The following is a 14246-nucleotide window of genomic DNA, read 5'->3' on the forward strand; positions in this document are numbered from 1 at the left end:
TGCATAGTACAGAAGAGATGGAAGGTACTAGAGAGGGCCACCAATGTTTTTGTTCATGGGTTATTCAAAAAAAAAATCTCCAGCTATAATTTGTTTTATTTTCTATTTTTATAGAAACACTGAGTCAGTTTTGTATAGGCTACTTACTCTCACAAGCACACATGTGTCCGCAAGGCTGAAAAAGAACAGCTGCTTTCTTGTCAGAGCATACCACACATTCTTCAATCTACAAAAAAAGAGGTTACAGCACAAGTGTGAACATCTACAGATAAATCTCCTAACTCTAACAGTTCCTTTTGTATCCAAGCGTATTTCCTCTATAAGGCAACACTCCCAGCACAGGAAACTTAATATGCACTCCTCCTCTGTTCTCTACTCTCTTGGTTACTCATTTTTTTTACCTTTATATACCCTGGCCCTTCACAGGTTCTACTACCATGTTAGTCTCCCCACCTGTCCCAAAGAGTGATTTAAAAAAAAAACTCCATTTCCTCTGTGGTCAGAAAGACCAAAATAGACTTTAACTTTTTTTTCAAAAACTACTTTGTGACAGAAAAAATTTAAAAACAAAGAAGTATAAAAATAAATGTAAGATAAGCTAGATTTCTAATATTAATAAAAACCCAGCCAGATTAGTAGATTGCTAGAGCCCAAGTGGAATTTTTCTGTTTATCCACATCAGAGGAACTTTTCCAGGACTTGGTCAGTTCCCCCACACTGGTGGGGAGCTCATGGCTTTGGGCTGTTCTTTCTCCCTAATCTCTAAAGCCACAAGTCTTCCAGAACATATTCATAATTTCCCTCAATTTTACCTCCTCTTCATCTCCACTTGATCTGAGTTTTGAGTGCGTAGCTACTTCTTAACCTGGCTCTTGGCTTGTCCACCCCCACCCATCCCACTGCCCTTGCTTTGCATCCATCTTTCACCTGTTCTCCTCTCTTCTGACACACATTCACACTTACCCATATCTGTGCCACTTAATATTACTGTCCAAAAATGATGACCACCAGTCACCTATAACTTCACCTAACTAACCAAATATTGCACACATGCTCTCTATGGACTCTCCCAACTTATACCTTGCTATGTACATAGAATTTCTGTAGTTGAGTAACAGGGGAAAGCAGTAAGACACGGAGGGTCAAGATCTTTATATTCCTGGATTCAAACTGCAGCTCCGATAATCACAAATTATCTAACATTGTTGAACCACAGCTCTTTTTATCTGAATGATAAAGAACAACCTTTCTTCACAGGGTAGTAAAGGGTAAATCAGATATCATGCCTGGAGTGTTTAGTTCAATGCCTAATATAATGTCAGTGTCCAATGCATGATAATTCTCTTTTCCTCTCTATATAATGATGTGCTATTTCTTTAAAAGATTTCCACTGCAACTGTTTATACATCTGAATTGTTCATAAAGAGTTTAAAATAATCTAGCAAATTGATTAAACAATCATTTACTTACCAAATCCCCTAATATATAAGTGAAAAAAATCTTTGTAGTCTTAACTTTTTTCCCCTTTGGATTTTTTCCCCAGGTTATATTCCCAGGAATGGAATTACTAAATAAGAGCATGTTTATCGTAAAGGCTCATAAATATTGTCAGGATGGTCTCTCAAAAACATGAATCCATTTATTCAACCTCCAGCAGTGTTTAAAAAGAGTGTCCATTTTCCACTTTCCTGGCTAGAATTTTTAAAATTTATGCTAATTTGATAGGAATGGTTAATGGTAATTCATAATTTTTAATTTACATTTCTTTAACTGCTAAAGAGACAAAGCTTGTTTATCCCCCTTCCTCTAAATACAGTTTTATAATTTGCTTTATCTTCAATGAAGATGTTCATTATCCTTTAACCACTTGGGGTCACTATTTCTTTATATTCAAAGGCTCTGCAGCTAACCTGACAAATTTATTTGGTGGGTACGTTACTTTTTGTACTTTTCTACAGGTTTGAAAATTTCTTAATCTGAAAGTCAAACTGACAGTCTACTAATTCTTAGAATTCAAAAGTGGTCTAAAACAAAATGACGGCATACTCCTCCCTCTCCACCTCGCTGTTCCATCAATCTTCCCTCTGAAGACACTTCTTTAATTGTGTCTGTGTATCATCACACAGGGGAAAGAATAAGGACTTAAGATTAAGAGACCTGTGTTTGATACTCTGAGTAAACTCCTCTGGGCTTCAGTTTTTTCAACGGTGAATCCTAGAGTTGGACTAGAAGACCAGTAAGGGCTATTCTGTATCTGAGACTCTGCTTCCGGCAGGTAACCTGGGGCTCTGAACTCACTTTATATCTCTCTTAAAGCACCTACAACATCCTATATGGCAGAGTAGCTTTAAATCTAAGTCATAGTTTACCAGCAGGTTACAATTTTTTAGTAGGGAATTATCATATACACCTCTGTCTTCACTACAAAACAAGTGCTCAATAAAGATTTGTTGAAATAGGGCTTAATCCAACACAAAAAGTTTCAAGCACAACAGCAGAATACACAGATCAATCTAAAAATAAGAAAATGGCTTAAATTCTTTCAGATTCGTTCCCAAACTGTTGCTTAGAAGGAACAGTCTCCCAGTCTTAGAACGTTCCCTATGAAAATGTACAAAGCACTGGCAAGGTAACACCTTTTAAGTCACTGCCAGCTAATTTATTATAAGAATTAGTGCCAGCTCCTTTCTAATTAATGAAGGTAAATGAATAGCTTAAGAAACATCAGGGGAAAGTGAGAATAAAAAGAAGGGAATGAAAAAAGTATAAATTCCATAAATGAAACCAAAGAAAACCAAACATATCTCTTGGTTTAAGCCACTCACCTTAAGAGAAATCATTTGTAAGAAACTTAAATCTCACTTTACACACACACACGGAAAAACTAAAAAGGAAAATCAATTATTTCAGTACAACCAAAATGGGCAAGACGGTACAGTTATGATAAAGCACTAAGTTACACAGAAAAAGAATGAAACCAGAAACCAAGAAAAGAATAATACTTCTCAAAAAGCCAAGAGTCAGACAAGATAAAAAAGTTCAGAGTGGATATAGAATTTGGCCTTCACTAACAGCAGGATGATGATCAGACTTATATTTGCTTCTTGGTGGGACACAATACAAAGTGAGTAACATCATCTGTAAGAATTTCTTGCCAAAAATGTTTAAGCTGACTCTAATCAAGCCGTTAGATCTCACTTCCAGTTTACAGGAAACACAGAGGATAAAGAAACAAATTAATACCGTGATAAAACAATCAAATCCAGAATGTGTGACATTCTATCAAAAAAAAAAAAAAATCAAGTGGTCTTTATTATAAAGATGAATATGAGGGTCCATGTACTCAAGAAAGGTGCAAAATATAAGTAACTACAATAAAAACGGAATTAAATACATCTCTAGGTTATAAGAGGCTTTGAAAGCAAAATAGTAGATCAATTTTATTTTTAACTTCTACAGTTTACATTTAAAGAAGGAAACTCAAAAAATTGTTCTCTTGATAAATATATAAATTATACATTCTTATATTTAAATCACTTAGACTGAAATTTAACAGACATATCGCATCATATAATCTTATCATTATTTATAGTCTGAAAGAACTTCTTAAAATGATAAAAAACTGTATTAAAAATATATTACCTTTGTCCTGGACTGAACTTGTTCTTTACAGATGAGGCATTTCTTGACTCGTGGAGAACATAAAGAACAGGTAGCAATATGTCCACATGGGCCAAAAAGAGTATCTCTCTTCATATCTGAGCACACCATGCACTCTTCTAAGGTTTCAGAATCATTATTAATCATAGAAGGACTTCGAGAACCTACTTGACCACTAATAAAAGAAAATATTTATAATCAATCCTATCAGAATATTTATATTACTTCATTAATTAAAATGCTTTTAAAAATATCGAGAGCATCATTAGTATACATAACAACAGCTTTAGTTATGTTAAAAAAATTAAGCTGTAACATCTGTATAAGAAACATGCTATATTTTTCCATTTATATACATCTCTGCATTTTTACGTACTTCTAATACTATTTAAATTTCAAACTGAACAAATAGCTCACCCAACGGAAAAGGGTGAATCTTCAAAGAAATCAAAAACACTACTCACAAAAAATTTAACATGAACACAGTTTCACTCAGACTCTGTTTCATCTATACAGAGCCAGCAGAGAAGGGCAGAGGAATAACACAAAAATTCTAGCTAGAGCCCACGTTAGTTATCCTAACTACAGACAGAATGAAGCATCACCAGAGTCCACATCTGACAGGGCACTGTGGAAAATATGTCACTGCAGCTGCTGTTTTGACATTTCTTTCAATGTATCCTTAAGGAGCATAAAATTGTACTATGGAAAGACAGAACTCATCTATAAATATATAGATACAAGACACAGAAATACATAAAAATGACCAACTACAGCTATAGGAAAGGGGATACTCTGTTTCTACCACAATCTTCAGAAACTCATGAACACGCATGCACACACAAAGCGGTTTCATCTTAGACACCAGTGTTAAAAGTTATTACTGCAGTAATTATAGTGCCTTCTATGCTTTTAGATGCGTGCTGTCATTTTGTAACAGAATTTTATCCTTAAGGATACACTTAAAGAAATGTATATACCTCATTACATTAATTTCCCCATTAACACAGCTCTAAGGTATGGATTCCAAAGGAAAGTCATTTATCACTACACCTAAATTATAAAAGAGGCAAGAGAACACAAAGATCAAGGGAAAACTACTGAAATGTTCAATGACAAGAACCAGATATAAAGGGCAGTAATAATTGCACAGCACCGTCTGGATAAAAAAAGTAATGAAATATACCTCTTTGTATGTCTACAATATCTCATAAGAAGAAAATCAGTTGCATTATAAATAATAATTAAAATCACTGATATATTTTACTTTTAGAAAAGAAGACAAGTATGAAATCATTTTTAGAGACAACTCCATCAGGAATTGGTTCCTTCATGTATTCATTCTTTCAAATTCTTTCAGTCCTTCAGTGATACTTAGTGAGTCCCTGTCAGGCACTCTGTAGGGTGCTGGAATTACTACCGCATCTGTGTGAGGTACACCTTACTGGTGAGCATGTAAACTGCCTCTCCTAAAAAGGTCTATTAAAATTTTAAATACATCTAACATTAATCACAGCCATTTCACTAGTAAGACTTTTTCTTACAGATAAATTTCTCTAACATGTAGGAGTACTGGAAGATCAGACTGGTTTAGAAAAGTTTCTTAGCACTTATTATGCATAAAGCGTCATATTCAGTAATGTAGAGAATACAACATGAAATAAGAGACATAGTGTCTGCAGGAAAATTTTTAAGGAAAAAAGGGTCAGCACAAAGATGATGAGCAAAGACAAAAACACTTTCAAGTAATCAAGTCCTCCATTATGAAACCACATGGTACTCTATATAGAGAGAGAATACTAAGTTCTATGATAATAAATGATACAAACCTGACTTTTTCCTTATGACACTTTGCCAGTGCTTTGCAGAGACTTGGATCAGGACAGAGATCAAGTGGCGACTGACCTTTCTTATTTCGAATGCTAAGGTCAGCGCCATTGGCAGCCAAAAAACAGGCAATCGATGCTGCACTCTTCTTCTCCGCCCCCTGGGTACCAAGTCCCATTATTAACTGAAATCAAATGAAAAGAGTCATGATTTTCCCCTTAGGAATCTGTTATCAATTCTTACCACCAAATGTGTGTGTGTGCATGTCTGTGTGTATTATATAAAAATACACATCTGGGGCGCCTGGGTGGCTCAGTTGGTTAAGCGACTGCCTTCGGCTCAGGTCATGATCCTGGAGTCTCCGGATCGAGTCCCGCATCGGGCTCCCTGCTCAGCAGGGAGTCTGCTTCTCCCTCTGACCCTCCCCCCTCTCATGTGCTCTCTCTCGCTCTCTCATTCTCTCTCTCAAATAAATAAATAAAATCTTTAAAAAAAAAAAAATACACATCTGGAAAGAACTTATGGCCTATATAGACATGGTGGGCATTTATGAGTTGCAGTCCTAACATCCATTCCCCCCCTTCACTCCAGTTTTCTCAGGTGTAGTTTGAGGACTGACCCACTGTCTACTGTCTACTGTTACAGGTGGACCAAAGAAGGCTGAGAGTCAGATATCCACCTCATCTATGTGATTAGTTCAGGGATGACAAATCAGGTCAATTCGGCCAATAAAACTCAAGAACGGGACTTATGATTGACATATGGAGGAAATAGTAGTCCCCAAACCAATGTAGCTCTGGAACTGCTGGCAACCAACATGAAACAGTAAGAGGAGAGACAACAGAGAAAAGAACCAACACCAAGGAACTGAGCCAAGAAATGGAGAAGGAGATAAATCAGGTTCTGATATCATATGAGCTACTCATTCAAACATGTTATCAAATACTGTAGAGCACCTACAATGGACCAAATACTATTTTTAGCACTTTCCAGGAATTAACTCATTTAATCTTTACAACAACATTATGGAGGTAATTATTCCACCCCTTCCTTTTTAAAATGAGGAGGGACGCCTGGGTGGCTCAGTTGGTTAAACGTCTGCCTTCGGCTCAGGTCATGATCCTGGGGTCCTGGGATCGAGCCCCGCATTGGGCTCCCTGCTCAGCGGGGAGCCTGCTTCCCCCTCTGCCTGCTGTTTTCTCTCTCTGACAAATAAATAAATCTTCAAAAAAATAAAATAAAATGAGAAAGGAGGCACACAGGAGTTAGAGAATTTACCAATGGTCATATGGAAAGGCAGCAATTCTCAAACACTTTGGTCTCAGAACCTCTTCACATACTTAAAAATGATTCTAAAATTCATATGGAATGGTGAAAGACTTAGAATAGTCAAACAACTTTGAAAAAGAAGGAAAAAGTTGGAAGTCTTTTACTACCTGAGTTGAATGTTTATTATAAAGCTAGAGTAATCAAGACAGTAGGGTTGGCATCACATAGCTAAAGACACAGATCACCAGAACAGAATACAGGATCCAGAAAGACTCACATATATGGTTAATTGATTTGGGATAAAGGCACAACAGACAATTCAGTAGAAAAAGTCTTTTCAACAAATGGTGGTGGAATAACTGGAACATTCACATGCAAAACAATGAACTCTGATACTTCATACTATACTTAAAAATTAACTCAAAATGAGTCATAGTACAATGAAAGACCTAAATGTGAGACAGAAATCCATCAAAATCCTAGAAGAGAACACAGGCAGCAACCTCTTTGACCTCGGCAACTTCTTGTTAGACACATCTCCAGAGGCAAGGGAAACAAAGGCAAAAATGAACTACTGGGACTTCACCAGGACAAAAAGCTTTTGCACAGCAAAGGAAACAGTCAACAATACTAAAAGGCAACCCACGCAATGGGAGAAGATATTTGCAAATAACATATCAGATAAAGGGGTAGTACCTAAAATCTATAAAGAACTCATCAAACTCAACACCCAAAAAAACAAAAAATCCAGCCAAGAAATGGGCAGAAGACATGAACAGACATTTCTCCAAAGAAGACATACAAATGGCTAGCAGACACATGAAAAAATGCTCAGTATCAGTCATCATCAGAGAAATACAAATCAAAACCACAATGAGATACCACCTCACACTGGTCAGATTGGCTAAAATTAACAACTCAGGAAACAATACATGTTGACAAGGATGCGGAGAAGGGGGAACCCTCCTACACTGTTGGTGGGAATGCAAGCTGGTGCAGCTACTCTGAAGGACAGTTTAGAGGTTCCTCAAAAAGTTAAAAATAGAACTACTCTATAACCCAGCAAGTGCACTACTAGGTATCTATCCAAAGGTGATTCAAAGGGGCACATGCACCCCAATGTTTATAGCATCAGTGTCCACAACAGCCAAGCTATGGAAAGAGCCCAGATGTCCATCGACAGACAAATGGATAAAGAAGATACGGTATATATATATTACCCAGCCATCAAAAGGAGTATTACCCAGCCATCAAAAGGAATGAAACCTTGCCACTTGCAACAATTGGGATGGAACTACAGTGTATTATGCTAAGCGAAATAAGTCAGAGAAAGACAAATTCCATATGATTTTACTCATATATGGAATTTAAGAAACAAAACTGATGAACATAGGTCAGGGAAGGAAAAATAGGCTAAAAATAGGGAGACAAACTACAAGAGACTCAAACTATAGAGAACAAACAGTTGCTGGAGGGGAAGGGAGTGAAGGGATGGGATAAATGGGTGATGGGCATTAAGGAGGGCACTTGATGTAATGAGCACTGGGTGCTATTTGCAACTGATGAATCACTAAATTCTACTCTGAAATTAATAATACACTATATGTTAACTAACTTGAATTCAAAAAAAAAAAAAAAAAAAAAAAGAATCACAGTCCTAACTGTAACAGCTATAACTTAATAAACTTCTAGTACAAAAGAGGAGAAAACCTTAGTGACCTTGGGTTTGGCAAAGATTTTTCAGATAGGACACAAAAAGCACAATGAAAGAAAAATTTATAAATTAGACTTCATCAAAATTAAAAACTTCTGCTCTTCCAAAAACACTACTGAAAGAATGAAAAGACAAGCCACAGATGGGGAGAAAATAGATGTAAATCCCATATCTGATACAGAACTTGAATTCAGACTCTCAAAACTCAACAGTAAAACAGCTCAACAAAACAATGCACAAAAAATGTGAATAGACACTTCATCAAATATATGTGAGTGACAAGCAAATGAAAAGATGTTCAATATCAGTAGTCACTAGGGTGCCTGGGTGGCTCAGTCGGTTAAGTGTCTGCCTTCAGCTCAGGTCATGATCCCAGAGTCCCGGGATCAAGCCCCACATTTGGCTCCCTACTCAGCAGGAAATCTGCTTCTCCCTCTCGCTCTGCTCCTCCCCCATTTGTGCTTTCTCTCTCTCGCTCACTCTCAAATAAATAAATAACATCTTTAAAAAAAAAAAAAATCAGGGTGCCTGGGTGGCTCAGTCCATTAAGCATCTGCCTTTAGCTTGGGGTCATGATCCCAGGGTCCTGAGATCAAGTCCCGCATCGCGCTCCCTGCTCAATAAGCTTCACCGACTGCCCCTCCCCCTGCTTGTGCTCGTGCTCTCGCTCTCTCTCAAAAATAAATGATTTTTTAAAAAAATTTATCAGTGGTCATTAGGGAAATGCAAATCAAAACCCCAACATGCCACTACACACCCATATGAATGGCTAAAGTTAAAAAAGAAGAACCAAACAACTTTCAGTAAGAATTTGAAGCAATATAGTCAGAATTAACTATTACTTAGTCTGTAAACTAAATTTCTACATATATGCAGCTCTGATAAATATTTTATCAGAAACAGATTAAATTAACCGAAAATACAAGATCTTGCATTGAAGATACTTCCAGTAGTACTGAATTAAAGATTATTTTACTCACTGTGTTTTTGGATGGCTCCCATGCAGCATCGACCTTCCCCACATCTTGCATATCTTGGAGCTGACGTAGTTGAGACAAGGTGTGATGCCTCAGAGCTTCGTGCAAAGGAGTATCCCCATCCTTATCCTGAATATCTAATTTGGCACCTGCACGGACCAAAAGCTAAAAGAGAAAGACATCTCATTTTGCTAAGGTCTCTCTGGCCCGTAAGAAATTACTACATATGTAAAGTAACACAGACAAAATCAGAGAGGGAGACAAACTGTAAGAGACTCTTAACTATAGGAAACAAACTGAGGGTTGTTGGAAGGGAGGGGGATGGCGGGATGGGGTAATTGGGTGAAGGGCATTAAGAAGGGCATGTGATGTAATGAGCACTGGGTGTTATTTGCAACTGATGAATCACTGAACTCTACCCCTGAAACTAATAGTATACTGTATGTTAATTAATAACAAGATAAAATAAAATAAGATCAAGTACTAGTGACAGAGCCCTGGACCTACCTGAAGCGATTGCCACCAAAGCTAATTATCTTTATATCTTCGTTTGCTACTCTTAAAACTCCTGTGGCTCCTTTACAAATAGTGATGAGCTCTGGTTACTCAAATATATCAAATCAGAGAAAACAGAAAGAAATGAGAACCAGTATGTGGCTAATTCATCAACTCTAAGAACAAGATAACTAGGAGAAATTTAGGACATTTTTTTCTCCTTTTAGTTTTTTAATTCATTTTTTTAATTATTTTATTTTTTCGGGGCGCCTCGGTGGCACAGTCAGTTGAGCATCCAACTCTTGGTTTCAGTTTAGGCTGTGATCTCAGGATCATGAGATCGAGCTCCGCATTGGGCTCCGTGCCCAGACTGCTTAGGACTCTCCCTCCCTCTCCCCTGGCCCCTCCCCACCCTGCTCACGCTCTTGTTTTCTCTCAAATAAATAAATAAATCTTTAAAAATAAAAAAGATTTTGTCAAGTAATCTCTACACCCAATGTGGGGCTCAAACTCACAACCTCAAGATCAAGAGTTGCATGCTTTACCGACTGAGCCAGCCATGCGCCCCCTTTTTCTCCTTTGAATTTCAGATATGCAAGTTGGGATATTTTAAGTACTTCCAATAGGAACAAATCATAAATGTTCACAATTCTTCTATTACTTGAAGAAACAAGCAAGTTATTTATTCCATCCTCTTTGGTCAATTTTTCCAAATGTACAGTCATAAAAAGTCCAAATATCACAGATAAATGAAGAATTTTTAGCAAGAGGAATTTTATTTATTTTTTTAGTATTTAAATTTTTAAAAATTTTAATTCAATTAATTAACATACAATGTATTACTGGTTTCAGAGGTACAGGTCTGTGATTCATCAGTCTTATATAATACCCAGTGCTCATTACATCACATGCCTTCCTTAATGTCCATCACCCAGTTATCCTATCCCTCCACCCCCCTCCCCTCCAGCAACCCTCAGTTTGAGCAAGAGGAATTTTATATAACAATAAATGTGAAGGGTTTGCTAAACTACATATAAAATGCATAACTGATACACCTCAAAGATATTTTAAATAGTAAATATAACTTTATATTTAAGACTTTAGTTATGGTGTTTTACTGATTTTCCTAATCCTTTCTATAAATGCTGTCAGAGTTTTAGAAAAACACCATAAATAGAAGCCAATCTCAAGCATATGGTCTTACCTCTCTTGGCAAATTACCGTTTTTCAGTGGTGTTTTTTTTTTAACTTTGTTCCCAAAAGCTTACATAAAATGTCACTCTAGGACAGTGTTTCTCAAATTTTAACATGCATGAGAATTACCTGGAGGACTTGTTAAACCACAGATTGCTAGTTCCCACCCCTGGAGGTTCTGATTTGGTCGGTCTGAGGTGGGGCCCAAGAATTTTCTACCAAGGTCCCAGGTGATGCTGATGCTGCTGGTTCAGCTTCTAAACTTTAAGAATCACTGCTCTACAAAAAAATTTTAAACCGATAATCTTTCAAATATTTTCTCTGGAATATCAGATTAGTCAAATAAAAATACATATTTCAGCTTTTTTGGAATCTGTGCAGCAAACGTCCAGCGTAAGCTTTTAATTATAGTTCACTCTCAATTATACAAATTAAGAGGGAATGTACTCTTAAAAAACCAATTTATATGTTACTTTGAAATTCTCTGATTTAATATTTTGGGAAGTCACAAGTCTGGCAACAATTATACAATAGCCTTTGAGTATCACAGTTTTAAGATTTTCCCTATTATAAATTAAAACTCTTTACCCAACTGATGCAAAATATTAGCCTAAAATCATAATTTTTAGATCCAACTATGTCTTTTGAAAAACCTAACTATGAATAATTTTCAAGACTTTCTAGAAATCTGTCTGGTTAAAACACAACTATAAGGTAAGATTCTTGTTAGTAAATACTTTACCCTCACAATCTGGGTGTGCTGTCGTTCAACAGCAAGGTGTAGGGCAGTTTGCTGGTTCACATTCTGGATATCCAGGTTAGCATTACCCTGAACAAGAAGAACAAAGTTTACATACTCAAAATTTGACAACTGTGAACACTACAACTATAACTTTTCATGAGGAATAAGTAACACAGAACACTGTTGACCACCTTCCTCTCTTCTAGCTACCGCAACATTGTTCTCGTAACAGTTGCTGGCAATACAGCAAAAACTGGACGGGGCAGCAAACTTTCTGAGCTAGAACAGCACGTTTACAATAATTATTTATTATAGTGACTCCATATAGGAACAGTTAAAGAACAAAGTTCAGTACAGAGCTCAAACACAGCTCCATCTCAATCTCCATTATACAGTAAGAGGTAATTAGTTCCTTTTAACTGTAAATGATATTTCCTAAAAAGTTCTATTAGTGAGTCTTCTTATTGGATTTAGATTTACTTTAATGACCTAATAAGGTCACCTACTCTTGCTGCATGACTGAGCTCTTATTCAGTGAAAAGGAACTTTGCTGGAGGGTGAGAGAAGACAATGTTTAATTAATTAGTACATAAAAATACTTATTAAAGGGAAAACAGAAAGTCCTACCAGGGTCCTGGGATAGTCAAAGCACTATATGAGAACAGCTGATGCCAAGGACAGAGGAAAGGAACTGAGAAGCAAAATTCTGAACTCACTGGCACCAAGGGACCTGGAGCTTCAAGAACTTAAGCAAGGATTCTGCCATTTCATGCTCATTTCCTCGGCTCTAACACGGTCATAGTACAACCTATTTCCAAGGTTATTGTGATGATGGGCTTCAGGGGGGCTGCCCCAAAATAATGCCACTTTGGAATACTGATTATTTTGAATTAAAGTTACTTAAGAAACAGCCAGTGCAAGGACACTCTGACCTTCCTTTGTTCCCCTGAAAGCAGGAAATAAATTCTCTGTAAAGACTATCCTCCCTGCACTTGGAGGGTAGAAGGCATCCTTATTGCCAGAGATAAGGAATTAAGGGCCAAGAACTGACTGTATAAATAAACTTTGTTACTTCATTTATTTATTTGCTACCCCAAGCACAAACCCCTTTGTGAATTCTCCACAAATAATTGTTTGTTTAAAAGGTATAAAAGCTGCCTGCTTTGGTCACTTTAGATAGTCTCCTATTTTTCTGAGCTCCCATATGTACAAAATTAAATGTGTTTTTCTCTTGTTGTTATATCTCATGTCAATTTAATTATTAGACTAGCCAAAGAACCTAGAAGGGAAGAAAGAAAAAATTTTCCTTCCCTCCAGGAAGGATTAAGAAAAATAACAGGTAAAACTGCCCTATACAATGTCTTGCATAATAATTTAAAAAATGAAACTAAGAAAAGGGCTACAAATTCAGAAGATAAACTTTATTATTCTGTTTACATCTTCGAACTATTCATGCCCTCTAAAGACAACTTTGAAACCGCACCTGTGCCCTTGCTCGGGGTGTTAGGTAGAGCTGAAACTCCAGTAATGCTATGACATATTCTAGAAGATGGGAGTTTCTGATTTGTCTTTATTATTTGTTTCTCTGGGTGTCATCATGAAGAACTATATCTCAGCTTGTTTTCTTATCATGCCTTTTCTCATAAATGCAGAAAATGAGGGATTTTCTTTTTAAGTTTCCTGAACTTTTCCATTATTAGATTTTCCAAAGTAGTATTCACTGTATGATGTACCATAATTCGTTTATGTAGACACTAGTTCGTGAACATTGGGCTTGCTTCCAGTTTGAGGTTATTACAAATAAAGCTGCTACAAATATTTAGTACAAGTATTTGTGTGGAAATGTTCTCTTTGGTACATACTAGAAGGGGGGCTGCTGGGTTGTACAGTAAATACATGTTTAACTTTATTAAGAATTGCCAAACTGTTCTCAAAATGGCTGCTTTGAAAAACACCAGCAATGTATGTGAATTCTAAATGCACCACACCCTAACCAACATTTGGTTAATTTTCATCATTTTTGTTGGTAGGTAGTAGTAGTAGATTAGTAGTATTTCACTGTGGTTGTAATTTCTAATCCCCTTAATGATCTATGGTAATCGAAGCAAAATCACAGGAAATACGGTCAACATACAAAAAATAACTGTATTTCTATATGTTTGCAATATACAGACACTGAACTTTTAAACACTACAATTTATAATCACATGAAAAAACTACTTAAAGATAAATCTAAAAAAAAGATAAATCTAAAATGTGCAGAGCAACCAAAATGCCAAGACTTTTTAATAGAAACTAATAATCTGATTCTAAAATTTATAGGAAAATTCAAAAGATCTAAAATATTGAGGTAATTCTGAGAAAGAAG

The 14246-nt window shown here is 36.4% G+C and overlaps 1 protein-coding gene across 2 annotated transcripts in view; it reads right to left on the minus strand.

The window, feature by feature from the left end:
• The window catches only part of MIB1 (MIB E3 ubiquitin protein ligase 1), a 138127-nt gene that overhangs the window by 22711 nt on the left and 101170 nt on the right, over positions 1-14246 (minus strand). For both annotated transcript variants that reach the window (XR_013443364.1, XM_036079255.2), the window contains exons 14-18: positions 11879-11965; positions 9451-9612; positions 5490-5671; positions 3643-3835; positions 148-226 (exon numbers count right to left, since the gene is read on the minus strand). Coding sequence is in view for 1 of the 2 variants with exons in the window: in XM_036079255.2 (XP_035935148.2) it covers positions 148-226; positions 3643-3835; positions 5490-5671; positions 9451-9612; positions 11879-11965 (703 nt within the window). In the remaining variant the exon portion in view is untranslated. The remainder of the gene's footprint in view (positions 1-147; positions 227-3642; positions 3836-5489; positions 5672-9450; positions 9613-11878; positions 11966-14246) is intronic.

This window comes from Halichoerus grypus, chromosome 13 (assembly GCF_964656455.1).
Source record: "Halichoerus grypus chromosome 13, mHalGry1.hap1.1, whole genome shotgun sequence".
Classification (NCBI taxonomy): domain Eukaryota; kingdom Metazoa; phylum Chordata; class Mammalia; order Carnivora; family Phocidae; genus Halichoerus; species Halichoerus grypus.